The 26,737-nt window shown below is 43.4% G+C and overlaps 1 protein-coding gene across 2 annotated transcripts; it reads right to left on the bottom strand.

Annotated features, from left to right (window-relative positions):
* Positions 1 to 1,541: 1,541 nt before the first annotated feature.
* Positions 1,542 to 24,717, bottom strand: LOC139572751 (phosphatidylinositol 4-phosphate 5-kinase type-1 alpha-like). Of its 2 annotated transcripts, XM_071395499.1 has the most exons (17): positions 24,568 to 24,631; positions 20,704 to 20,742; positions 14,634 to 14,668; positions 14,104 to 14,187; positions 13,744 to 13,874; positions 12,656 to 12,773; positions 12,380 to 12,532; positions 7,855 to 8,154; positions 7,521 to 7,756; positions 7,326 to 7,409; positions 6,826 to 6,874; positions 6,609 to 6,693; positions 6,348 to 6,518; positions 6,065 to 6,197; positions 5,895 to 5,960; positions 5,717 to 5,804; positions 1,542 to 5,624 (listed from the first exon to the last, which is right to left on the bottom strand). In XM_071395499.1, the coding sequence occupies exons 1-17, from the start codon at positions 24,611 to 24,613 to the stop codon at positions 5,622 to 5,624; spliced, it is 1,821 nt and encodes a 606-aa protein (XP_071251600.1). In that variant the 5' UTR covers positions 24,614 to 24,631; the 3' UTR covers positions 1,542 to 5,621. The 2 variants fall into 2 exon arrangements, with proteins under 2 accessions (XP_071251600.1, XP_071251601.1); XM_071395500.1 differs by lacking the exon at positions 20,704 to 20,742 and having other exon boundaries at positions 24,568 to 24,717.
* Between the last annotated feature and the right edge of the window lie 2,020 nt (positions 24,718 to 26,737).

The following is a 26,737-nucleotide window of genomic DNA, read 5'->3' as shown; positions in this document are numbered from 1 at the left end:
AACAGAGTGTTGACGTTTCAAGAGGCCCCAAAGCACAGAATGAAATTCTGAACATCATGGCCATTACAATCATTCGAGGCATTGCAGCTGAGATTAGGTCTCTTCCGATTGTACAATTTTCATTAATTGTTGATGGTACTCAAGATGTCTCTGGTGCTGAACAGGAGAGTGTCTTTTTGCATTATGTTGACCATGACCTTGTCCCTCACGAGGAGTTTATTGGGCTATACAGGGTGTCGGAGACAACAGACGAGGGCATTGCGAAAGTGGCAACTGAAGTGTTGTTGAGGCTCAATTTGCCCATGTCTGGCTTACGTGGGCAGAGTTACGATGGTGCCTCAAACATGGCAGGAAAATACACAGGTGCACAGGCAATTGTGAGAAGGCAGCAGCCATTAGCCCTCTATGTCCATTGTGGAGCACACTGTGTAAATCTGAATACACAGGCTGGCTGCTCAGCCTCCCCACTGATCCGGGATTCCCTTTCTTGGGTCCATCAGTTAGGTGTCCTCTATGGCCAGTCAGGAAAGTTTAAGAGCATGTTTGAATCAATTGCCACGTCCAAAGAAACACATCTGCCCACCCGGAAACCCCTATGTCCAACAAGGTGGACTGTGCGGAATACTGCTATTAGAGCTGTGCTAGGGCAGTATGAGCGGGTACTAAGCAGCCTAGAGGAGAGTAGTTTTTAGTACATGACAGTACACTTACAAATTATTTATTTCATGTTATTTTATTTAAAATTGCATACTTTGTGCGACATACTTGTCCATAGCTGGTGTTTGAAGAGTTGAGACACCGACTGAAGGATATTTTGTTTGATTTATTTGGGTTTTTCATTGAAGTAGTTATTTTGCTTTTAGAACTGTACTTATTTTAAGCTTTTTGTTCTTGTAAAGATATTGTAGTAGACTCAGGCCAGTGGCACATTTAATGACTATATAAATGTATCAGAAAAAGTCAAATTAAAAGGTCAATTCAATACAGAGACTAACTTTGTGATGGTTCTCAATGGAGATTATTTTAGATGAGATCACACCATGTTCATTGTATTTATGAAAACTACACCCATACAGTGTACAGTACCATTGCTACCTACTGGCCTTTCTTGATATTGCTAGTTGTAAGTACGAATACCTGCATACATACTGGACTGGTAAGGAGCACTGCTATAACTATTATTAGTAGTAGTATTATAATGATTTAAACATTTGAACAAGTTGGTTAAACCCTTCAGTTAACTACTGTACCTATCAATTATTCAGTTGTAGGAATTATGGTTCCTCAATATACATTTAACATATTACAACGTAGGCTATGTGTTACAGCACTACTTTTGGTGTCCCCCTCAGGAATTGCTCTTGAGAAAATGTAATGTAATTGTCCCCTCCAAGGTTGATATCAGATTTTCGCCCCTGTGTCAAGGACAAGACTCCCCCACTCACAAATAAAGTGATGTGAGTTTGTTGATCTACTGTAGAGCTACCCTTCCAATCCCTAAACAGTTGTATCATGTTCAGGAATAAGGACAAGAACCAACATTTAGAAAATAAGTTTATTCTAAAATCAGAGAGCCAATATGAAAAACATCACATCACTGAAAGATGGTAGAAGGAACAGGCAGCATGAGAAGGCATTTTCGTGACTACTATATACATATACACATTTTATACAGGCAGAGTAAAAATAGAGTAATTGAAGCATAGACGGTAACCAGCAACATTGGCTCGGAGGCTGTGTGAAACATTCAACGTAGAAAAGCATGGGACATCCGTGCCCCAGAACAATGGAGAATATATCACTATCAAAATCAAACATGAAATATAAAAAGTGAAATTGTCAAATAATCCCCTCCCATATGCAATACACTACTTAAGTCTCTGACATTTCCTATCAGAATAATACATTATTATACGTACAATCATCTACAGTACATGTACAACTTATGAATAATTTCAGGCTACAAGGTCATAATACAAATACAATAAATACAGTTCTTGAAACTTTAAGATGGCAGACTTGTTCATATTGCATTAGTTCATATGTTCTGTAGTGTCTGTGTTGCAAGTGTACCGCCCTTTGAGCACCAAAGGGTGAGGTGTCTGTTGTGCTGTGGTCAAGTCAAGTCACCAGACACTGCAACACGTTTAATCCAGCATCTACAAAGAAGCACACAGGCTTTAAAACATTGTTCTGACTGTCAGATGTTAGTTTGTAAAGTTAAGCATACGCTAAAAGTCATGATCAGTGTTCATGGAGTCAAATCCAGACCCTGTTGTCACACTAAGGCCCTTGTTATAAGACACAATACCATCTATTGAAAATGTGATTCAAAACTTGGGAACATGGGGCTTGGAGTGTTTTCTTTGGTGGCCAACTGTTCTCAAACAAAAAGCACAAGACTGAACTGAGCTCTTTGAAATGATGGGGAAGCTGAGCAGGGTTATCAGGGTCAAAGGTCAAAACATTCAAAAGACCACAACTTTTAATTGAGGGCCATGTTTGGAAATAAATTAACCAGGAATACCATATGAGCCGTTTAGAAAGAGGGTGGGTTCGCCAGGAAAAGTAGAGACGCAAGAACTTGAAATGAATCAAACCATGCAGTAAGTTATTTGTGTAAATAACTCATTTGGAACCAATACCACCCTCTCTTGTGCCCTTCCTTCCTGTGTGCTTTAAAATATGTATAGTTATCATGCAGAACAGCTCCTCTCAAACGGTGAGCGCTGCAACTCTGTTTGAAGGGTCATTAAACTCAGATCTGTTAGGAAAACATCAAGTTCATCAAAACTCAAGTTCTGAAGTATAGGTCTCCTCCATGTAGTTTCCATATGCAGTGAGTTCATCCATGTTCAAGTCCATACCATTTTGATTGCTTTTCCAATTTGTCATGACAGTTGATCAGAAAGAGCTCCACTTCCAGCCTCTAGTTTCTTCAGGGCATGGCTGTGTTCTTGTACTCCCCCATTCCCTTTAAACATTCCCTATTGTCTCACAGTGCATCGATGAACATGAATCATTTCCACCACAGGCTGATATCCCCAGTTTGTCAGTCTGTCCATCTCTTCCCATCTGCTTTGGACCACATGTGCACTCCCATCTACTTAGAAATGTGTCCTCACAATCAGGCCATGGTGGCCCTTTAAATCACACTGTGTTGGTGTGAAATACAAGCTCTAGCATAACCACTAGGCAGTGATATGTATCCCTGTGTCTGAAATATCCTACTACAGGATAAATAGTATGAGCGGCCACCCAGCGCTTGTGTTAGTATTCTACACAATGACTGAGCAAATGGGAAAAAAATAACAAACCCATGTTTATATAAACGTTAATGTATAAGAGGTGTACTACAGAGACGTAAACAAAGTCATTCACACAATGTGGTGAGTCTCAAACTCAGTGGGGTGAAGCAGCCATTTCTGTAGCCAGCAGAAATCCCTTGTTGCTTATTAATGAAAGTCAGGTCAGATAAAAGTATCAAAGTGCTTGAATGACAGTGGTAGAATTACCATTGCTTGAAGAACACTTATAATCTTTGTGTACAAAACAGTCTAAATGGTTGGATGTGAATGAATGTGATGAAACTGAACTGCCATACGAAGACCGAAAAAGGCATGTGTAGAGTGTGTGTTAAACGCTCGCTCTGAATTTTGACTGGCTCATTCCTTTCAACCCTGCCGGTTGATTGGTCAATTTTCTTTCAAAGATACTTTTGATTGGTAGTGAGAATATAAAAACATCAGACTCAAACAAGAGTTTGAATGTATGTGTAACGGGACATTAAAGAAACAAAAATATGAGAGACACAGCTCAGCAAGACTAGCACCAGACAGACACAAAGGCACAGATATAAAAAGGAAGAGCGTAAGTGACAGGCAGCTAGCGTTAGTGTGGTCAGGTCACTGTCCTGTCCTCTTACTGCTCCTCTTTGTCTCTTCTCTGGTGAACCTCCATTCGAAGGATCATCAACTAGATTCAGCCGTGGGGGGATTTTTTTTCTTGAGCGGATGGTCAGGGGGCCGGAACATAATTACAAATAATTTGTAGACTGCAAATTGACCGCACGAAAGCCCAAACAGATAATATTTGACAAACAATTTCAAAACTTGCTTACAAATCACACATGTCTATTTTGCATAGGAATACTTTAGAACAGATTTCTTAAATTGAAATCATTTGGAGCTGATTTGCTGGTGTTTACCTTTAATGTCCACCAATTTGAAAATTTGCATCCGCAGACCGCAAGTTGGGGAACCCAGCTCTATTTTAAGGGCATGGAGGTAGCGGCCATTACTATGTTCTGGTCTCTCACTCCTAGATCAATATAGCACATGTGGTCTCATCAGAGAGGAAGATTCCAGGATAACCATGGAGAGTGACAGACAGAGCCGGTAACACTGTGTATAGCAGTGGAGGCTGTTGAGGGGAGGACAGCTCATAATAATGACTGGAACAGTGCAAATGGAATGGCATTAAACCATGTGTTTGATGTATTTTATACCATTCCACTCAAGACATTACCACGAGCCCATCCTCCCCAATTAAGGTGCCACCAACCTCCTGTGGTATATAGCCTACCCATACTGCCCTACCAAGAAAAAAGGCAGTAACCGCTCATTTGGTCAAAAATGAGTTAACATGTATTTAATGTAGCAAAAATGACTTAATCACGTGGGCAAGTATCCTGCCTCGTATTGTGTTTGAGAAAATGGGGGTCATATTAGCAGTAACTCCACTAGGTAACTGTGAAACTAAGGTAAATAAAAGTCATTTTTCTCATTTCCACGCTATGAGCAGTTACTGCCTTTTTCTTGGTAGGGCAGTATAGCTCTGGCCTGTACATTCCTGCCCCCAAATCCAGTCAGTCAGCTACTGTATACATCCATAATCTAAAAGAATAGAAGGTCTGTGTGATGAAGTCATATGTTCTGTCCACATCAGTAAAACTGTGGTCATAATAAAAATTATAAAAAAACACTACATATAGAGATGATTCTCCTGTGTCCCTCCCATCTCCTGGCTGTGTGGAGGGAGAAAGGGGTGGAGAGATGTAGAATGATAACATATGAGATATTATGCTCAGAGTCACTGAAAACTAAACCCACTTAGACTGTCCACAAGAAGGAATGCACAAATTAACAGAACAGAGAGTGATATAGAGCATGGTGTTCCTCCTCCACACTGTTGATGCAGGGGTGTCTAAGCCCACATCCCTCTCCCCTTCAGGCTTTGTGATAGGTGGGACAGTGTAAGTGGGTTCCGTGACACAGAGACTCCTGTAACTTAGTTGGAGAAGGGTTTCTAGCAGCATACCCGTGTGTCTGTCTGGCTGACCAAGCCTTTAGACAGCCACCACCATCACACATAGATACACACCTCTCTCCCTCTTTGTTCCTCTCTCTGGCACCCAGTCACACTCTCCCTCTCTTTCACTTCCCAATCCCCCCATCCCGTTCAGTCAGCCTGAAGTATGTTCCAAACCTCCCCCGCAGAAAAGGAGGGATGGATCGAAAGAGTGAGGATGGAGGATGCAAGACTACTCTCCCCCCCTCACTCTTCCACCCACCTCCTTGGTTCCAGAATCACCTTTTCCTCAGATGACTCCAGATCAGTTGTTACTGTGGGGGACACACAGGGAGGCCAGTGAGCCATGGGAAACACCATAGTGAAGATCTTAAGAAGAGGAGGAAAAGGATTGGGCCAGACTTACAAAGCAGATGTTAGTCTCTGGGACGATGTCGGATAGTGAGATGGCATCTTCATTACCTGACTGATCACCTGACGCTTCCACACCCATACTGAGAGACAGAGAGAGAAGACTGATAAGGGTGTGTGTGTGTTCATGTAAGTGGGAATACATGAGTCAGTGCTGTAATTCATTTGTGTACCTGTGGGAGACACCGTGGTCTTGGTCTGTGCTTGTTACTGCTCTATGCACCTCAACCCCTACTGACCTAGAGAGAGAGCGAGAGAGAGAGAGGGCGAGAAACACATGAGAACTGGATGACTTGAAGAGGAGGACTGACTTTGGAGGAGAGGGGATGGAGGGATGTGTTACTGTAGCGGAGGAGAGGAGGAGGTGAGTCCTGTGCTTCCTAATGAGGACGTGGAAAAGTTGGCCTCTGCATCCCCTGACCCTCCCGCCAGGGGAGGGGTCCTTGGCACCAGGTCTGGCCTGCCCGACTGCATGCCTGAACAGAAAGAGGGAGTAAAGAGGGGAACTAATGGCACAATTCCAAGTCCACCCCTAATCCCTTGTCCATAGGCACTTCATGTAGCTCTGGTCCACCTTGACCTCTGATCAAACATACAATCAATGTTTGTGTTAACTGTTCACTCACCGCTGTCTCCCTCTGCGTCAGCCCTGTTGAAGTGGGATTGGTAGACGAGTCGGGAGTCCACTACAGACTGTCCAGCAGCGTGGGAGAGGGGGGTGGGGCCTCCCAGGGTAGGAGCTCTCCTCAGACCCCCCGGACCCCCACCACGAGACTTCTTGGATGGGGAGAGCTTCACTGAGGGGTGGGGAAAACAAAATAACGACAGCACGTTATATCATAAAAGTAAATATTGAAACAGAAGACACACACACACAGCAGTCTTACATGGGATCTTCTTGAACACTGTGTTACACATGAATTGTTGGAAGCGCTCAGCGTAGAAGCCTGGTCTGTGCACCGACACTGTATCCTACAGAGGAAAAGGAATAAACCAGTTATAACCTGATATAGGCCTGACATACGCAGTGGCAGATCTGACACATGCATCTGTGGCTTCTTTCATAATGTACTACAGGTAATGTGTGTGTGTGTAGTATCTTACCCCATCATGGACGAGGGCCTTCCACGAGTGTTCCAACTTCTTGATGAACCTGAAAAACAGTCTCAGTGAACGTAGCTCAGTAGGTAAAGCATGGCGCCAGGATAGTGGGTTCGACTCCCGGGACCATCCATACGTAAAATATAAGCACGCATGACTAAGTTGCTTTGGATAAAAGCATCTGCTAAATGGTATATACAGTGAGCTCCAAAGTATTGGGACAGTGACACATTTGTTGTTGTTTTGGCTCTGTACCCCAGCACTTTTTGGATTTAAAATGATACAATGACTATGAGGTTAAAGTGCAGACTGTCAAGCTTTGATTTGAGTGTATTTTCATCCATACCAGGTCAGTGTATCATTTCAAATCCAAAATGCTGGAGTAAAGCAAAAAATGTGTCACTTTCCCAATACTTTGAGTACTGTGTCATCATATTACTATGTGAAATTGTATGTAGTCTGTACACAAGAACGCACACACACAAAGAAACACAAGCACCTACCTGTAGGACTGCAGAATGTCGATGATGCCGATAAAGACCAGCAACCTCTCTCCTTTAGAGTTCCTGGCTGGGATCCCGCCCATACTGAAATGACATCATACGCCACACCAACCAATCACCATCAACAAATTCAGATTTACGTGACAGTTTGCACTTTTCCCAAGGTAATATTGTGTGATGTATTGATTGACTCACTGGTCCTCAGACTCCAGGGCTCCCTTCCCGCGGGCCTCTCCCTGTATAGACTCCATGGCTGTGCAGTATAGACTTTTCTGGGCCTGGGGTCGGCGCTGGTCTGGGGTCACTGCCCCCTCTGACCCCCCACTGTCCCCCATCTGCCCCCCACCTCTCTCCCTCTCTCTATTAGCCTGCTCCAGGTTATGGATCCCCACCAGTAGACTGTAGTCCATGATTTTAAAACTCTGCAGGAGCTGGAGCACACACACAAACACATAAGAGTTACTATACAGTAGACCCAAACAGCACACACAGAACACACACACACACACCCTCTCTCCCTCCCTCTCACCAGGCAATCTCTCTGGATGGTCTTGCTAAGGGCGTTGTAGTTGTCCGTCTCCAGCAGCAGTCCATCAGGCAGGTCCTGGATGAAGTCCAGGTCTTTAAAGGTGGGAAAAGTCTTGTCCCGCTCCTTGGCTGAGGCCCGTCTCTTATAGGTGGAACCCTTCATGTCGTACTTATGGTGCATGTGGACCACGCGGGGCAGCAGGTTGTTCATCACCACCAGGCGGATGTTCTTCCCTCCCGCCTGGATGCAGTACAGACCGTAGAACTTAGGGAGCAGGGTCCGTTTGTTCTGATTCAGGTTCTATAGAGGGGAAAGGGACAGGTAGAAAGGAGAGGAGGAGAGTGAAAAAGAAGAGGCCACCACAGACAGCTAGGTATTATATAAAGACTAAAACACAGGCCACCGAAGAATCTCCCCCCTCCTCCTTCAATATTTCGCCATGAAATCCCCCCCCCTCCTCCTCCTTCAACATCTCGCCATGAAGGATCTCCTCCTCCTTCAACATCTCGCCATGAAGGATCTCCCTCTCCTTCAACATCTCGCCATGAAGGATCTCCTCCTTCTTCAACATCTCGCCATGAAGGATCTCCTCCTCCTTCAACATCTCGCCATGAAGGATCTCCTCCTCCAACATCTCGCCATGAAGGATCTCCTCCTCCTTCAACATCTCGCCATGAAGGATCTCCTCCTACTTCAACATCTCGCCATGAAGGATCTCCTCCTCCTTCAACATCTCGCCATGAAGGATCTCCTCCTCCTTCAACATCTCGCCATGAAGGATCTCCTCCTACTTCAACATCTCGCCATGAAGGATCTCCTCCTCCTTCAACATCTCGCCATGAAGGATCTCCTCCTCCTTCAACATCTCGCCATGAAGGATATCCTCCTCCTTCAACATCTCACCATGAAGGATCTTCTCCTTCAACATCTCACCATGAAGTACCTCCTCCTTCAACATATCTCCATGAAGTATCTCCTCATGAAGTCCCCCCCCCCCTTCAATATCTCCTCACGAAGCCCCCCCCCTCCTCCGTCAATATCTCACGATGAAGTCTCCTCCCTCCTCCTTCAATATCTCTCCATGAAGTCTCCCCCCACCTCCTAGCCCAATATCTCTCCATGAAGTCTCTCCCCTCCCTCCTCCTTCAAAATCTCTCCATGAAGTCTCCCCCCCCCCCCTCCTCCAATACAGTTGAAGTCGGAAGTTTACATACACTTAGGTTGGCGTCATTAAAACTTATTTTTCAACCACTCCACAATTTCCTTGTTAACAAACTATAGTTTTGGCAAGTCGGTTAGGACATCTACTTTGTGCATGACAAGTCATTTTTCCAACAATTATTTACAGACAGATTATTTCACTTATAATTCACTGTATCACAATTCCAGTGGGTCAGAAGTTTACATACACTAAGTTAACAGTGCCTTTAAACAGCTTGGAAAATTCCAGAAAATTATGTCATGGCTTTAGAAGCTTCTGATAGGCTAATTGACATCATTTGAGTCAATTGGAGGTGTACCTGTGGATGTATTTTCAAGGCCTACCTTCCAACTCAGTGCCTCTTTGCTTGACATCATGGGAAAATCAAAATAAATCAGTCTGGTTCATCCTTGGGAGCAATTTCCAAATGCCTGAAGGTACCACGTTCATCTGTACAAACAATAGTACGCAAGTATAAACTAGAGGTCTACCGATTAATCGGAATGGCCGATTAATTAGGGCCGATTTCAAGTTTTCATAACGATCGGAAATCGGTATTTTTTTACACCTTTATTTAATCTTTATTTAACTAGGCAAGTCAGTTAAGAACACATTCTTATTTTCAATGACGGCCTAGGAACGGTGGGTTAACTGCCTCGTTCAGGGGCAGAACGACAGATTTTTACCTTGTCAGCTCGGGCGATTCAATCTTGCAACCTTAAAGTTAACTAGTCCAACGCTCTAACCACCTGATTACATTGCACTCCACGAGGAGCCTGCCTGTTACGCGAATGCAGTAGAAGCCAAGGTAAGTTGCTAGCTAGCATTAAACGTATCTTTTAAAAAACAATCACTCAACCAATCATAATCACTAGTTAACTACACATGGTTGATGATATTACTAGTTTATCTAGCGTGTCCTGCGTTGCATATAATCGATGCGGTGCGTATCGTTGCTCCAATGTGTACCTAACCATAAACATCAATGCCTTTCTTAAAATCAACACACAGAAGTATATATTTTTAAACCTGCATATTTAGCTAAAAGAAATCCAGGTTAGCAGGCAATATTAACCAGGTGAAATTGTGTCACTTCTCTTGCGTTCATTGCACGCAGAGTCAGTGTATATGCAACAGTTTGGGCCGCCTAATTTGCCAAAATTTTACGTAATTATGACATAACATTGAAGGTTGTGCAATGTAACAGGAATATTTAGACTTATGGATGCCACCCGTTAGATAAGATACGGAACGGTTCCGTATTTCACTGAAAGAATAAACGTCTTGTTTTCGAGATGATAGTTTCCGGATTCGACTATATTAATGACCTAAGGCTCGTATTTCTGTGTGTTATTATGTTATAACTAAATCTATGATTTGATAGAGCAGTTTGACTGAGCGGTGGTAGGCAGCAGCAGGCTCGTAAGCATTCATTCAAACAGCACTTTCGTGCGTTTTGAAAGAAGCTCTTCGCTGTGCTTCAAGCCTATCAACTCCCGAGATTAGGTTGGTGTAACCGATGTGAAATGGCTAGCTAGTTAGCGGGGTGCGCGCTAACAGCGTTTCAAACTTCACTCGCTCTGAGACTTGGAGTAGTTATTCCCCTTGCTCTGCATGGGTAACACTGCTTCGAGGGTGGCTTTTGTCATTGTGTTCCTGGTTCGAGCCCAGGTAGGAGCGAGGAGAGGGACGGAAGCTATACTGTTAATACTAAATTCCCTTTAAGAACATCCAATACTCAAAGGTTAATGAAATACAAATGCTATAGAGAGAAATAGTCCTATAATTCCTACAACCTAAAACTTCTTACCTGGGAATATTGAAGACTCATTTTAAAAGGAACCACCAGCTTTCATATGTTCTCATGTTCTGAGCAAGGAACTTAAACGTTAGCTTTCTTACATGGCACATATTGCACTTTTACTTTCTTCTCCAACACTGTGTTGTTGCATTATTTAAACCAAATTGAACATGTTTCATTATTTATTTGAGGCTAAATTGATTTTATTTATGTATTATCTTAAGTTAAAATAAGTGTTAATTCAGTATTGTTGTAATTGTCATTATTACAAAAAAAAAAAAAAAAAAAAAAAATCGCCCGATTAATCGGTATCGGCTTTTTTGGGTCTTCCAATAATCGGTATCGGCGTTGAAAAATCATAAATCGGTCGACCTCTAGTATAAACACCATGGGACCACGCTGCCGTCATACCGCTCAGGAAAGAGACGTGTTCTGTCTCCTAGAGATGAACGTACTTTGGTGCGAAAAGTGAAAATCAATCCCAGAACAGCAAAATACTTTGTGAAGATGCTGGAGGAAACGGGTACAAAAGTATCTATATCCACAGTAAAACGAGTCCTATATCGACATAACCTGAAAGGTCGCTCAGCAAGGAAGGAGCCACTGCTCAAAAACCGCCATAAAAAAGCCAGACTACGGTTTGCAACTGCACATGGGGACAAAGATCTTACTTTTTTGGAGAAATGTCCTCTGGTCTGATGAAACAAAAATATAACTGTTTGGCTGTAATGACCATTGTTATGTTTGGAGGAAAAAGGGGGAGGATTGCAAACCGAAGAACACCATCCCAACCGTGAAGCACGGGGGTGGCAGCATCATGTTGTGGGGGTGCTTTGCTGCAGGAGGGACTGGTGCACTTCAAAAAATAGATGACATTATGAGGTAGGGAAATTATGTGGATATATTGAAGCAACATCAAGACATCAGTCAGGAAGTTAAAGCTTGGTCGCAAATGGGTCTTCCAAATGGACAAGGACCCCAAGCATACTTCCAAAGTTATGGCAAAATGGCTTAAGGACAACAAAGTCAAGGTATTGGAGTGGCAATCACAAAGCCCTGACCTCAATCCTATAGAAAATTTGTGGGCAGAACTGAAAAAGCGTGTGCGAGCAAGGAGGCCAACAAACCTGACTCAGTTACACCAGCTCTGTCAGGAGGAATGGGCCAAAATTCACCCAACTTATTGTGGGAAGCTTGTGGAAGGCTACCAGAAACATTTGACCCAATTAAACAATATAAAGGCAATGCGCTACCAAATACTAAGTGAGTGTGTGTAAACTTCTGACCTACTGGGAATGTGAATGAAATAAAAGCTGAAATAAATCTTTCTCTCTACTATTATTCTGACATTCTTAAAATAAAAGTGGTGATCCTAACTGACCTAAGACAGGGAATTTTTACTAGGATTAAATGTCAGGAACTGTGAAAAACTGAGTTTAAATGTATTTGGCTGAGGTGTATGTAAACTTACGACTTCAACTGTATCTCTTCATGAAGTCCACCCCCCCTTCAATATATCTCACCATGAAGTATCCTGGCAGTAGCTTCTGGAGAAACTCAGCCTCTTTGTGCTGCACCGTCTTGATAATGAACTCATCATCACTGGACACGTAGAAGAGAGAGCCACTGGCCCCGGAGTTAGACAGCTCTATCAGGCCATCGTTACACAGAGAGTACTGTAGGAGAGGAGTTAGTTAGCATCCTGACCACAGAACTACAACCAGACACAACCAATTAACCATAGAGAACTACAACCAATCAACCAGATTCAATTAAGTGAACTTTTGTAGTCTACTGACCAGGTAGTCGTCTGGCCGGATGCCAAAGAGTTCTCTGAAGTAGCGGAAGGCGATTGGGGCGTAGGTCTTAAACCTGAAATCACTGTAGTGGTGCGCAGGGGTCAGGTTACTGCCTTCACTGAGACAGAGAGAAGGCTGTTAATGAGTGCTGAATACAGGAAGACTTCTCTCAAGCATAAATGCAAATGGGCACAGACCAGTGGTGTAGGCAGTTCAGGAAAAAACTGTTTCCTAGCTAATCTCATGCTGTTTTACATTTTGCCATGAAGCTGAGAGAACATGTTTCAGTTTTCCTAGCTAATCTCATGCTGTTTTACATTTTGCCATGAAGCTGAGAGAACATGTTTCAGTTTTCCTAGCTAATCTCATGCTGTTTTACATTTTGCCATGAAGCTGAGAGAACATGTTTCAGTTTTCCTAGCTAATCTCATTCTGTTTTACATTTTGCCATGAAGCTGAGAGAACATGTTTCAGTTTTCCTAGCTAATCTCATGCTGTTTTACATTTTGCCATGAAGCTGAGAGAACATGTTTCAGTTTTCCTAGCTAATCTCATTCTGTTTTACATTTTGCCATGAAGCTGAGAGAACATGTTTCAGTTTTCCTAGCTAATCTCATGCTGTTTTACATTTTGCCATGAAGCTGAGAGAACATGTTTCAGTTTTCCTAGCTAATCTCATGCTGTTTTACATTTTGCCATGAAGCTGAGAGAACATGTTTCAGTTTTCCTAGCTAATCTCATGCTGTTTTACATTTTGCCATGAAGCTGAGAGAACATGTTTCAGTTTTCCTAGCTAATCTCATGCTGTTTTACATTTTGCCATGAAGCTGAGAGAACATGTTTCAGTTTTCCTAGCTAATCTCATGCTGTTTTACACATTTTGCCATGAGGCTGAGAGAACATGTTTCAGTTTTAAAGCCAATTTCCTGTAATTATAAACATTTCCTTAATGGTTTATGACATGTTCATATAGTATCTGGGGGGCCCAACCTATATTTTTGTGGGAGTCGGGGGGCCCCCATACCTCCTCATGCAGGTGCTCCGGGGTAGTGTGCTACGCCAGTGACACACACACACACACGTCTAACCTGGGGAAGAAGATGCTCTCGACCACCACAAAGTCCTGCATGAGAACATCCCTCTCAGCCTTCTGACTCAGGCTGCCCACAGTGTGAGTGATGCCCAGCTGAATTGCTCCTTTCAGGGCTGACGACGTGGTCTGGAGGGGAAGTGGAAGAGAGAAATGGAGAAATGGAGGCTTGTCAAGAGAGATTGATAAATTCATTCTGTCTGAGGAATTCTCATGTTATAATTAATCTATGACTCTCAAATGCTTGTGTACATTACATTCTGCGAGTCATCATTGGGTGTGGACGAGGAAGGGTTTCAGGCTACGGGTAATTTTAGCACACGTGGTGTGTGCGTGTGTGTGTTGACCCCATGCTGACCTTCTTATAGGTGGTCTCTCCAGTGTTCGTCTCAACTCCTCTGTGTCCAATGGTCTTCTTCATACTCTGACTGGATCCAGGCATCTGAGACAGAGAGAGAGAGACAGGATGAAAGAGAAAAAGGGAGAGAGAGATGGAAGAGAGCATGGGGAGAAATAAAAGGTATTAAACTAAGAAATGCACTATAGAGTTGTATGTTTGACTCCATTAAAACAAGTTTCCGCGTCATCCTGTTCTCTCCATTGTTTGGTTTTATGACACACAGCTTAAAGGTAAATATCTGCCATTGACACACAGAAACCATCAAAACCAGTTCCCCCTCCCTTTCCACATATCCTGTGTCCTCTCCCTAGACAGAGAGGTGATATACAACACATCTTCACCAGGGTCTATAAATGTTGTGTAAATACACACACTGTTCCCTAAACCTAAAGGTAGTGGAAAACACAGTTTCATCAACAGTGCTCCAGCATTATCAGCAGAGTGCTGTAATTAGTGGTTTTGTGAGTCAGGGATGGGGTCTGTCTTACCTCTGGAGATGCCATTTTCCGAGACGCACTGGACCCTTGAGAGGAGAGAGAAAAAAGGAAAACATATCAGAGAGTATAGTGATGGGCCTATTTTTGTTAGGCTCCTCCATGTTCCATGTGCAACTCAGTCCTCTTAGAATCTAATAGTTACCGACAGAACCTAGCTAATATCACAGAGCTGGAGTCATGCTAGCCAACTGTAGTGATGAACTTGTCATATAGTATAGTCGTTTATGGAGGAAGGAACCCGCATTAAAGTGTCTGATTGGGTTGTGCGGTCTGGAATGACACATCGTCCCATCCAAACGTCGTTGATATACATTGCGCACGGAGGGGTCAATTGGCAGGAAGAACGCAATATAAAAAGACACATTGGTTATAGACCCACTGGCTCCAGGTCATCTACAAGGCTATGCTAGGTAAAGTGCCGCCTTATCTCAGTTCACTGGTCACGATGGCTACACCCACCTGCAACACGCGCTCCAGCAGGTGTATCTCACTGATCATCCCTAAAGCCAAAACCTCATTTGGACGCCTTTCCTTCCAGTTCTCTGCTGCCTGCGACTGGAACGAATTGCAAAAATCTCTGAAGTTGGAGACTTTTATCTCCCTCAACAACTTTAAAAAATTGTTCTTGTTCTTGGCTACAGAAGGATTTTCAAACAGGAAGGTCTCTTGTCCATAAAAATACTCAGATATCAGTTATATTAGTAGACCTTTTAAAAACAAATATTACAGCCGTATCAAGTGTATTGTTATTTCATCTTGATCATCTGGAAAAGCACATTTGTGACATTCTTTCTTCCATTAGGCTACTTTCCACCAGTTTCAAAAAGTGGATTTCACTTAGTAACTATAGTGTAGCCTGACGATGCTAAATCAGAAAAAAAACCTATGGCTGACTTTTAGTGGGGGGGAAGCACGTCTTCGCCTGTTTGGCAGTTTTTTGCTCAATTTCAGGCCATATGATACAGGTGAGCCAGCAGATCTTACCCAAGGCACTTGCAGAATATGCTAAAAGATTATCAGGGCAAAGGATGGACAGACTACAAACCTCCGTCATCCTGCTGAGTTCGATACTCCGGGGGTGAACATGCTGGTGTTCCATGTTATAAATAATCATTTGTTTTATCTGATTGTATATTTAGGATTTTTAGCCTAAAGGATAAAAGGCCTATTCGTTTTAAGCCTAAACCAATGTTCATTCAAGTGTTATAAAGAATGTTAAAGGCTAAATAATAATTTATTTAATCTGATTGATGTTGACTATTATATAAATGCACAATTTGTAAGCTATTCAAAAGAAAGTTGTTTGAGAGACAACTCCGACAGACTCATCATTCATTTATTTTGGTTCCCGCTTATTGAAAGTGCTGCTGTAGGAGCTTATACCCGATTGTCCGTTGCACAATTCAAGGACATTAACAAACACTTCGACAATATTATAAATATTAGTTTAACTTGTCAAAGTAACGTTTACTGCAATTTATTGACAGTAGCCTGTGTGTAGGCCTATATTATTGGCTGTTTGGTTTGCAAAGAGGGATTTAACGACACTCTTTATTTTTCATCCTAGATTGGAGAGGGGATAGGAAATAAAAAACACGTTAGGCGCGGTCTGACATTTTGCTCTGCTTTGGTGCTCTCCGCTCTTTCTACATTGTTCTCTTGTATTATGTTAATAATCTAACCACCACATGTATTGAAAATGTAGGCTACGGCAATTAGGGTGTAGGCCATTTGGCATGCCGCCCTGCTGTGTGCTCACTGCACTGTTGTGAGCTAAGACTCCAGCGGTGTAGTAAAATTCAAATATGTTAAACTATCGTTTGACATCGAGATGTCATCATCAACGATGCAATCGTACAATCGCCCAACCCTAGTGTCTGACCGAATTGCTTCATTGCAGTCTTTCCACTCCATGCACAAAACCTAATAAACTTCAGCGTAATTTTGATTTGAGAAGAAATTTGTCACAGTAAATGCTTGAAAACCACTCTTAGTTAATTACAAAAACAGCCATCAAACGTGTAATTTTCCACAGATGCCGAGCCATGGTTAGACCTACACAGCCACAGGAATGGCCTAGGCTAACTGCTGCTCCCATTCACATTCTGCTCTAGATTAACCCCACTTTTCCCTCTAATGCTGCTTCCATGTCAGCCTGCCCTGGATGCTGTTGTGGTTGGGCCTTTGCCTCAAGCCTAAAACAATCCAGGGGACCCCTGTACTTCAGTCACTGCTCAGGATGCATTGCATTTGTATGACGTTTTTCACTAAATTCTAAAACACCAAATGTTGTAGTTTGTAGTTACTACCCTTACCGACTGCCTATCTGTTACTTAGTGCCTCTCCATCTCCAGACAGTATAGTATTACAGCAGACATTCCCTCTCAGACAGTCTACCACAGAGCAGATACTGTGAGAGAGCATAGAGCAGCGGAAGGGCAACAAGTTAACTGTCCACTCACTGCATAACACACCACACACACACAAAAATACAGAGCGATGAGTGGACATAGCCTGGTATTAGGTTTAATGGGGAACACTGGATACAGGGAAAGATCAGGATGGTGGGAGGAAATTACGAGAACTCTTGGCATCGACACAGGGACATACGCCAGTCTCTGCAAAACATAACCCCAGTCTGATACTGTGTCTAGACCCCTGGGTCCTCTACCACAGGTCTCTGGCAGACATAACCCCAGTCTGATACTGTGTCTAGACCACTGGGTCCTCTACCACAGGTCTCTGGCAGACATAACCCCAGTCTGATACTGTGTCTAGACCCCTGGGTCCTCTACCACAGGTCTCTGGCAGACATAACCCCAGTCTGATACTGTGTCTAGACCACTGGGTCCTCTACCACAGGTCTCTGGCAGACATAACCCCAGTCTGATACTGTGTCTAGACCACTGGGTCCTCTACCACAGGTCTCTGGCAGACATAACTCCAGTCTGATACTGTGTCTAGACCACTGGGTCCTCTACCACAGGTCTCTGGCAGACATAACCCCAGTCTGATACTGTGTCTAGACCACTGGGTCCTCTACCACAGGTCTCTGGCAGACATAACCCCAGTCTGATACTTTGTCTAGACCCCTGGGTCCTCTACCACAGGTCTCTGGCAGACATAACCCCAGTCTGATACTGTGTCTAGACGACTGGATCCTCTACAACAGGCAATGACTAAACTTTTTCCATCACCCAAACTTAGCTTGGGACTTTCCCTGTGACTCACCGAGTTGCCATCTTCCTTTTTGGTAGGGATGTGCTCATTACCAATCCTCTCTAAGAATAAATTCAACCCTGCAGACCCCAGGCCCAGCCCCAACTTTATCCAGCCCAAGAGATAACATTAAATAGCCTATTGTAAAACATTGCCAATTTCTGCGACAAACATGCCAACATAGAGAAACACAACAAACACGTGGGTGAAAAATCTAGACGCAAAATATGTCTGGTATTTTCTCAATGTTTTCACATCGTCATGACAATGCTTGAAATATATGCTCCTCACAAAAGGATTCGCCATTTAAAATGGTGTGTGTGTGTGAGATTCGCCTTCTCACCCACTCCATGAGAACTCAAATCAAATCTTTATTTGTCACATACACATGGTTAGCAGATGTTAATGCGAGTGTAGCGAAATGCTTGTGCTTCTAGTTCCGACAATGTAGTAATAACCAACAAGTAATCTAACCTAACAATTCCACAACTACTACCTTATACACACAAGTGTAAAGGGATAAAGAATATGTACATAAAGATATGAATGAGTGATGGTACAGAACGGCATAGGCAAGATGCAGTAGATGGTATAGTGTACAGTCTATGCATATACATATGAGATGAGTAATGTAGGATATGTAAACATTATATTAAGTGGCATTGTTTAAAGTGGCCAGTGATACATTTTTACATAATTTCCATCAATTCCCATTATTAAAGTGGCTGGAGTTGAGTCAGTATGTTGGCAGCGGCCACTAAATGTTAGTGGTGGCTGTTTAACAGTATGATGGCCTTGAGATAGAAGCTGTTTTTCAGTCTCTCGGTCCCTGCTTTGATGCACCTGTACTGACCTCGCCTTCTGGATGATAGCGGGGTGAACAGGCAGTGGCTCGGGTGGTTGTTGTCCTTGATGATCTTTATGGCCTTCCTGTGACATCGGGTGGTGTAGGTGTCCTGGAGGGCAGGTAGTTTGCCCCCGGTGATGCGTTGTGCAGACCTCACTACCCTCTGGAGAGCCTTACGGTTGTGGGCGGAGCAGTTGCCGTACCAGGCGGTGATACAGCCCGACAGGATGCTCTCGATTGTGCATCTGTAGAAGTTTATGAGTGCTTTTGGTGACAAGCCGAATTTCTTCAGCCTCCTGAGGTTGAAGAGGCGCTGCTGCGCCTTCTTCACAACGCTGTCTGTGTGGGTGGACCAATTCAGTTTGTCCGTGATGTGTACACCGAGGAACTTAAAACTTTCCCCCTTCTCCACTACTGTCCCGTCGATGTGGATAGGGGGGTGCTCCCTCTGCTGTTTCCTGAAGTCCACAATCATCTCCTTTGTTTTGTTGACGTTGAGTGTGAGGTTATTTTCCTGACACCACACTCCGAGGGCCCTCACCGCCTCCCTGTAGGCCATCTCGTCGTTGATGGTAATCAAGCCTACCACTGTAGTGTCGTCCGCAAACTTGATGATTGAGTTGGAGGCGTGCATGGCCACGCAGTTGTGGGTGAACAGGGAGTACAGGAGAGGGCTCAGAACGCACCCTTGTGGGGCCCCAGTGTTGAGGATCAGCGGGGTGGAGATGTTGTTACCTACCCTCACCACCTGGGGGCGGCCCGTCAGGAAGTCCAGGACCCAGTTGCACAGGGCGGGTCGAGACCCAGGGTCTCAAGCTTGATGACGAGTTTGGAGGGTACTATGGTGTTAAATGCTGAGCTGTAGTCGATGAACAGCATTCTCACATAGGTATTCCTCTTGTCCAGATGGGTTAGGGCAGTGTGCATTGTGGTTGCGATTGCGTCGTCTGTGGACCTATTGGGTCGGTAAGCAAATTGGAGTGGGTCTAGGGTGTCAGGTAGGGTGGAGGTGATATGGTCCTTGACTAGTCTCTCAAAGCACTTCATGATGACGGAAGTGAGTGCTACGGGGCGGTAGTCGTTTAGCTCAGTTACCTTAGCTTTCTTGGGAACAGGAACAATGGTGGCCCTCTTGAAGCATGTGGGAACAGCAGACTGGGATAAGGATTGATTGAATATGTCCGTAAACACACCAGCCAGCTGGTCTGCGCATGCTCTGAGGACGCGGCTGGGAATGACGTCTGGGCCTGCAGCCTTGCGAGGGTTAACACGTTTAAATGTTTTACTCACCTCGGCTGCAGTGAAGGACAGCCCGCAGGTTTTGGTAGCGGGCCGTGTCAGTGGCACTGTATTGTCCTCAAAGCGATCAAAAAAGTTATTTAGTCTGTCTGGGAGCAAGACATCCTGAACTTCAGGCCTATAACCAATATCAACTGCTATTTCTGAGTTTCAACATAGTGATATTACAACCAGTTGGCAAAAAACTTGTCTGCTGTTATTGTAATAGTGTGGGCAGGTCAGAGTTATGTTGAGGACAGTGAGGAGAGAGGAGGGAGACCTACTGAAAATATATCAATGGAAAGGTGGGGTACTGATAGCGAAACAGGAAACAGCCTAACGGCTATTTGTCTGTGATATTAGGCTAGGCCTATTCAAATTGTGAGATGGATGAAAATCAATCAATTAAACCAATCCACATTGCTTGAGCAAACACCACAAGGATTAGTTCATTCAGGAGTAGAGAGGCACTTTGTCTTGCTAAACCATGTTGTAGCGATTTCACTGCAAAATGCATTGCACACAATAGAAAGCAAACATGCACAATAGAAAACAACAGTTAACAGCCTATATTTGGTCCACTCGTCCTTTGCTTGCTCTCAGCTTGCTCAAATGCCACAAGGCCCTGTAATGCCTGTAAGAGGCACTCACAGGAACGAAGCACACGCTCAGCCGCTCCCTCACACACAAACACACACTGCAACCCCATGCAGGTACCTCTCTGCAAGGCTCTCCTCCAGAACAGAGTCCTAATGTCTATGGAAGAAGATACAGAACAACCACAACCAGTTACACATGAACAAGGCATGCATGCAACCGAATTAGGCTTCAATCACATTGCTCACCTCTAAATTAGCCTAAATGGACCACATGCTACAGAGATCTAGAAACAAGCAGTGCTCAATTTAAGGAAAGCTGGTTTTTACAATAGGATTTCAATAACATTGTGTCCAAACATTTCCACAGTTACAATGAGGGTGCGTGCATACTAAACATATCTCCCAGTGCCAGCGCAGTTCAGTTCAAAACACATGTTGGCTGTTTGCCTGCTAGCAGCCTGTACTGTAGCCTGCATGTAGAGCAATAATATGGGACACTCCCCTATTTTTGTCTGACAGAGTAGAGTAAATGTGCTGGTTATTGGCCTAATTTATGAACTTATACAGTACCAGTCAAAAGTATGGACAACTACTCATTCCAGGGTTTTTATTTTTACTTTTTTCGACATTGTAGAATAATAGCGAAGACATCAAAACTATGATATAACACATATGGAATCATGTAGTAACCAAAAAAGCTAAACAAATGAAAATATTTCATATATTTCAGATTCTTCAAAGTAGCCACCTTTGCCTTGATGACAGCTTTGGCACTATTGGCATTCTTTCAACCAGCTTCATGAGGTAGTCACCTGGAATGCAAATCAATTAACAGGTGTGCTTTGTTAAAAGTTAATTTGTGGAATTTCTTTCCTTCTTAATGCATTTGAGCCAAATCAGTTTATTCAAGTGCAGTCACAAAAACCATCAAGCACTATGATGAAACTGGCTCTCATGAGGACCACCACAGGAAAGGTAGACCCAGAGTTACCTCTGCTGCAGAGGATTTTTATTTTACCTTTGTTTAACTAGGCAAGTCAGTTAAGAACAAATTCTTATTTACAATGACGGCCTAAGAACAGTGGGTTCAGGGGCAGGACGACAGATTTTTACTTGTCAGCTCGGAGATTCGATCTAGCAACCTTCCAGTTACTGGCCCAGCGCTCTAACCACTAGGCTACCTGCCGCCCCCAGCATAAGTTCAAGTTCAGGATAAGTTCATTAGAGTTACCAGCCCCAGAAATTGCAGCCCAAATAAATGCTTCACAGAGTTTAAGTAACAGACATCTCAACATCAACTGTTCAGCGGAGAATTCAGCGTGAATCAGGCCTTCATGGTCGAATTGCTGCAAACAAATCACTACTAAAAGGACACCTTTTAGAAGAAGAGACTTGCTTGAGCCAAGAAAAACAACCAATGGACATTAGACCGGTAGAAATCTGTCCTTTGGTCTGATGAGTCCAAATGTGAAATGTTTGGTTCCAACCGGCATGTCTTTGTGAGACGCAGAGGAGGTGAATGGATGATCTCTGCATATGTGGTTCCCACCGTGAAGCATGGGAGAGGTGATGGTGCTTTGCTGGTGACACTGTCAGTGATTTATTTAGAATACAAGGCACACCTAACCAGAATGGCTACCACAGCATTCTGCAGCGATATACGCCAACACATCTGGTTTGGCTTAGTGGGACTATCATTTGTTTTTCAACAGAAAAATGACCCAACACACCTCCAGGCTGTGTAAGGGATATTTGACCAAGGACAGTGATGGAGTGCTGCATCAGATGACCTGGCCTCCAAAATCAGCCGACCTCAACCCAATGGAGATGGTTTGGGATGAGTTGGACCATAGAGTGAAGGAAAAGCAGCCAACAAGCGGTCAGCATTTGTGGGAACTCCTTCAAAAAACATTCCTCATGAAGCTGGTTGAGAGAACCCCAAGAGTGTGCAAAGCTGTCATCAATGCAAAGGGTGGCTACTTTGAAGAATCTCAAATATAAAATATATTTTGATTTGTTTAACACTTTATTGGTTACTACATGATTCCATATGTGTTATTTCATAGTTTTGATGTCTTCACTATTATTCTACAATGTTGAAAATAGTAAAAATAAAGAAAAACTCTGCAATGAATATGTGTCCAAACTTTTGACTGGTACTGTATATAGTGAGAACACCCTGTATCATTTGTATGTGTGTGTTCATTGGCCTAGTTCGCAGTCCTGTAGTCAGACTTAGATCCCCATAAAGCAATCAGGCTTGTTATTGCGGGACCAAAACAGACCTGTCTATTCTCATGACCTGACTCAAACTGGCTAGCTACTACAGTACCAAGGGAAGATCAACTGTAACAAACACCGTAGTCAAGCTGATAAGAGCCTGTACAATAACAGGCTTAGAAAGGTGGAGAAGACTCTCCTGTCCTGACCCAGCGTTACTGTTCACATCATAACCTCTGATATCAACTGATTCTGAACAAGTGAATAATGTGACCACAACCAAAAACCAAATCAGTCAGGACTAGACCTGGGGAAATAAACCAAAAATGATCAACACTGATCACTTATCACACGCATTTTGCTGATATTGTTCATTTCGATCCATAGCCTATACTAGAAAAATGTGAAGTTTGAAATGAAATAAGTTGGCTAATTTGGGCGATTGTTAATGGGACAATTGATAACTACAACCATCAAACCAGTAGTAGTATAAAGGATGATTTTTTTAAAACTGTGGCGAACATTAATGTTATAAACGTATTGTTCTCGCATCAATTCAGGCAATTTAACGCGATATGGATTTATGTACTTATCGCCCAGCTCTAGTCAGGACTCCCCGTGATTCCTCTTCCTCTCTGTGACTTCCAGTGAAGTTCTCTGTAAATGTGCTGGAATGATGACAGAGCAGGAGGCTCTTCTTCAACCACATAGGCCTACATTAATCAGACTATTGCTTATTATCAGGTAGCCTAGTGGTTGGAGCGTTGGGCCAGTAACCGAAAGGGTGCTAGATCGAATCCCTCGAGCTGACAAGGTAAAACTCTGTCGTTCTGCCCCTGAACAAGGCAGTTAAAACCCACTGTTCCTAGGCTGTCATTGTAAATAAGAATTTGTTCTTAACTGACTTGGCTAGTTAAATTTAAAAAATATTATCTCCCGTGGAAGCGAAATCTGTATCCATTCCACCCTAAACTAACGTTACTTAGCCTAATTGATTAGTGACTGCCTTTTTTTGTCATGAGTCCAAAAGCTACAGAACAACATTACTGTGTCAACAACATAGACATGACCACCACATTCTATCCACGAAAACAATTGTGTTGGCATTACAAGTAAATATTCAACACACACCTAGTTAGCTAGCCAACATTGCTGGCTGGCCTCAGTTTGTTGGGTTGGCTAGTTAGCTGGCGAATTAGCCAGCTAACATCCATTAACAGGTGTTTTGTCCTACTACGATATGCGGCAAATATTACAAAATATCAACAAAGGCCCACTGGTTTCGAGCATGGCAAATAGTTAACAGAGGCAGTAAATTAGCCCAACTACTGTAGTTAACATTGCTGAAGTTGGAGAATTTGCCCCATTCAGGGTGAGCTAACATTAACTAGCTAAGTTACATCTGATTGAAAATAACCACATTTTCGGGTGTGCGGCTATCCCAACCCAAGCCCTTACTACAAACACCATAAAGTACATGACCCAATTTCAAGCGTGTAACGCTAGCTGGTAACGTTAGATGCCTGGCTAGCTATAGTGCAATCCATCCGATCCGATTGTTGACGTTAGCAAACTGGCTAACAGCAACTGTGATAACGTTAGCTAGCTCAGACAGAAGGAGAAATTGAGTCAGTTGAATTCAGACAAAATGACCATATTCGGCTACAGGCTGTGCTGAATCTGTAGCTACGTTAATTAGATTGCATTTTCGTGCAAACTACTCCACGGAGACACGGAGACCTACATTAGTTATTATAGATACCTGTCGGAGCAGTCAATCCCGAATCAACTGGAACGGCGGTAGCCATTTTGGATTGGCCGGTATCGGAACAGATATAACAAATCTTTGGTATGGGTATCCACTAGCTAGTAGATGGCCAGCGGCAAAGTCAAAATTGGCTATATCGTAAAAATATATGAAAACCAAAATGTGCTATTTGGTCTTAATTTGGGGTTATGGTTGGACATACGGTTAGCAGTGTGGTTCTGGTTAGATTTAAAATAAAAATGTAAGAAGATAAATTGAAGAAATAGGCTGGTTTATGACTTTGTGTATCTCCCTTAGACCGGTAGAACATTCTAATTCAGGCTGCAAAGGCATCGATTTAATGGCGAGGGGGCGGGGGGGGACAGAGATAATATGCATACTTTCTTTATGAAACACCATTTTCCACCACCATAATAGAGTTGCTAATGCTAGTTCCTGATGTTGCGCTCTTCTTCGATGACGTTTAACGGCGGTTGGCATCCAATACACTTGCATTACCGCCACCTACTAGACTGGAGTACAACTCCCTTATACTTTGCTTGAAAAAATAAATAAACAAATATCCTACCATCTAACACTACAAAAAAATGAATAAAAATTAACACCACCCTACTCCACTATTTAAATCTATTTAGTCCTACCTCAGGCCAACAACCTTAACACATCCTGTAATTCTTCTGATGTCAAGCCCGCACACCCAAATACCTCTCTGCAGCTGCCACCACAACCTCAATTTTCTGCGACTTAGGTTCCATCCCTGCAGTACAGTTGATAACCATTGCTATAAATGCCCAAAATCCAATCTTCCTGAAACGTGTTGGCATATCCCTCTGTACTGGTACAGATCTACAACTCACACCACTCCTCTCAGGATCCCTCCCCTTGACCCATCTTACTCTACTTTCTTCACTGCCTCAGCATATGGCAACTTCTGCACTACTCTAACCCTGGAAACCTCAACCTGCCTCTCTTGCACTGGACATTTTTTATCCTCAGCCCCATCGGCACCCCTACAACTAACACATTCCATCGGCACCCCTACCTTCCCCAATGCTACACATTCCTTTGTCTCATGCCCTTCTGCACACTTCTCACAACTAGGAACCTCCCTCCAACACACTGCTGCCACATGCCCAAAAGCTTGACACCTGTAACAACGTAATGTATTTGGCACAAAATCTCGTACAGGATAACTTAAATATCCTCACATCACTTTGTTGGGCAAAGACTCAACATCAAAACTCAAAAGAACAGACAATGACTCTTCTGTTTCAAAACTTGCAGCGTTGTCTGCGTCGCACCAAATGACGAGCATCAAAAACACCGGGTGCCATTTTCTTGAGAGCAAAACAATTCACATTTCTTGCCCCCATACGTTTAACGTGGAGTGCCTTCTCCCTCTGACCAGCAGAAACACAAACAATTATCACAAGACCACTTCTGGTTACCCTCACCGATTCCACAGCACCCATCTCTGTTTTAACCCAGCCTGAAACCACAAATGGATCAGCCAAAAGGCAGGGGTCCAGTTTTCCCCAAAACTTCACTCCTACACACTCCTCTTTATCCTGACCCTCGGGCTCCGAGAACTTCACCACACCTACCACCTCCGATACTTCAACCTCATTCACTTCCATTTCTCCTCCTGTCTTCAGCTCAATCTGCTTACACTTTCTACAATTCTTCTTTAACAAATGATCTCCCTTTTTTCCGCCATTTTTAACCAACTCAAGCTCAGCCTCTTCCTTCCTCTCTCTCTTAGACCTCCTCTGCCTCTCTTTTCCCTCCATTCCTCTTCCGTATTCCAAATATACATCTCCTTATGATAATACTGCACTTCTCCTGACATACATCTTGTTTTTGCATTCTCAAGGGATGCCATTTAGCCGGCTGTCACAATCTCCACAATCTTCATCTTGATGTTCTTTATCAAAAGATACAAGCGCGCTCTTCCCTGATGTTGCCCTTCCAGTTCAGCCAGGGGTAAACTAACATAGCAGGCATAGAAAGAAGCCTGAGCGGAGTCCCCACTTCTGTTTTTCAGGGGAAACATAAGTTAGTTAAAAAATACTGTGTCCCTGAAAACCAGAAACATCCGCCAACGCTGCTCTGGGTGGGGTATACAGACTTCTGCAACCTGACTGGCTGAACACAATATGCAACA

This window comes from Salvelinus alpinus, chromosome 4, assembly GCF_045679555.1.
Source record: "Salvelinus alpinus chromosome 4, SLU_Salpinus.1, whole genome shotgun sequence".
NCBI lineage: Eukaryota > Metazoa > Chordata > Actinopteri > Salmoniformes > Salmonidae > Salvelinus > Salvelinus alpinus.
Note: the sequence above shows the minus strand (reverse complement) of the source record. Positions and strands in the feature narration are given on the sequence as shown.

What these genes read in the sequence shown, in the direction of transcription:
- LOC139572751 (XM_071395499.1), bottom strand. Translation starts at nt 24,613, where the DNA reads ATGGCTACCGCCGTTCCAGTTGATTCGGGATTGACTGCTCCGACAG. An exon ending in AGGCCCTCGTCCATGATGGG is followed by an intron (nt 6,694 to 6,825) that starts GTAAGATACTAC and finishes TTTCCTCTGTAG; the next exon opens with GATACAGTGTCGGTGCACAG. An exon ending in GACCACGGTGTCTCCCACAG is followed by an intron (nt 5,805 to 5,894) that starts GTACACAAATGA and finishes TCTGTCTCTCAG; the next exon opens with TATGGGTGTGGAAGCGTCAG.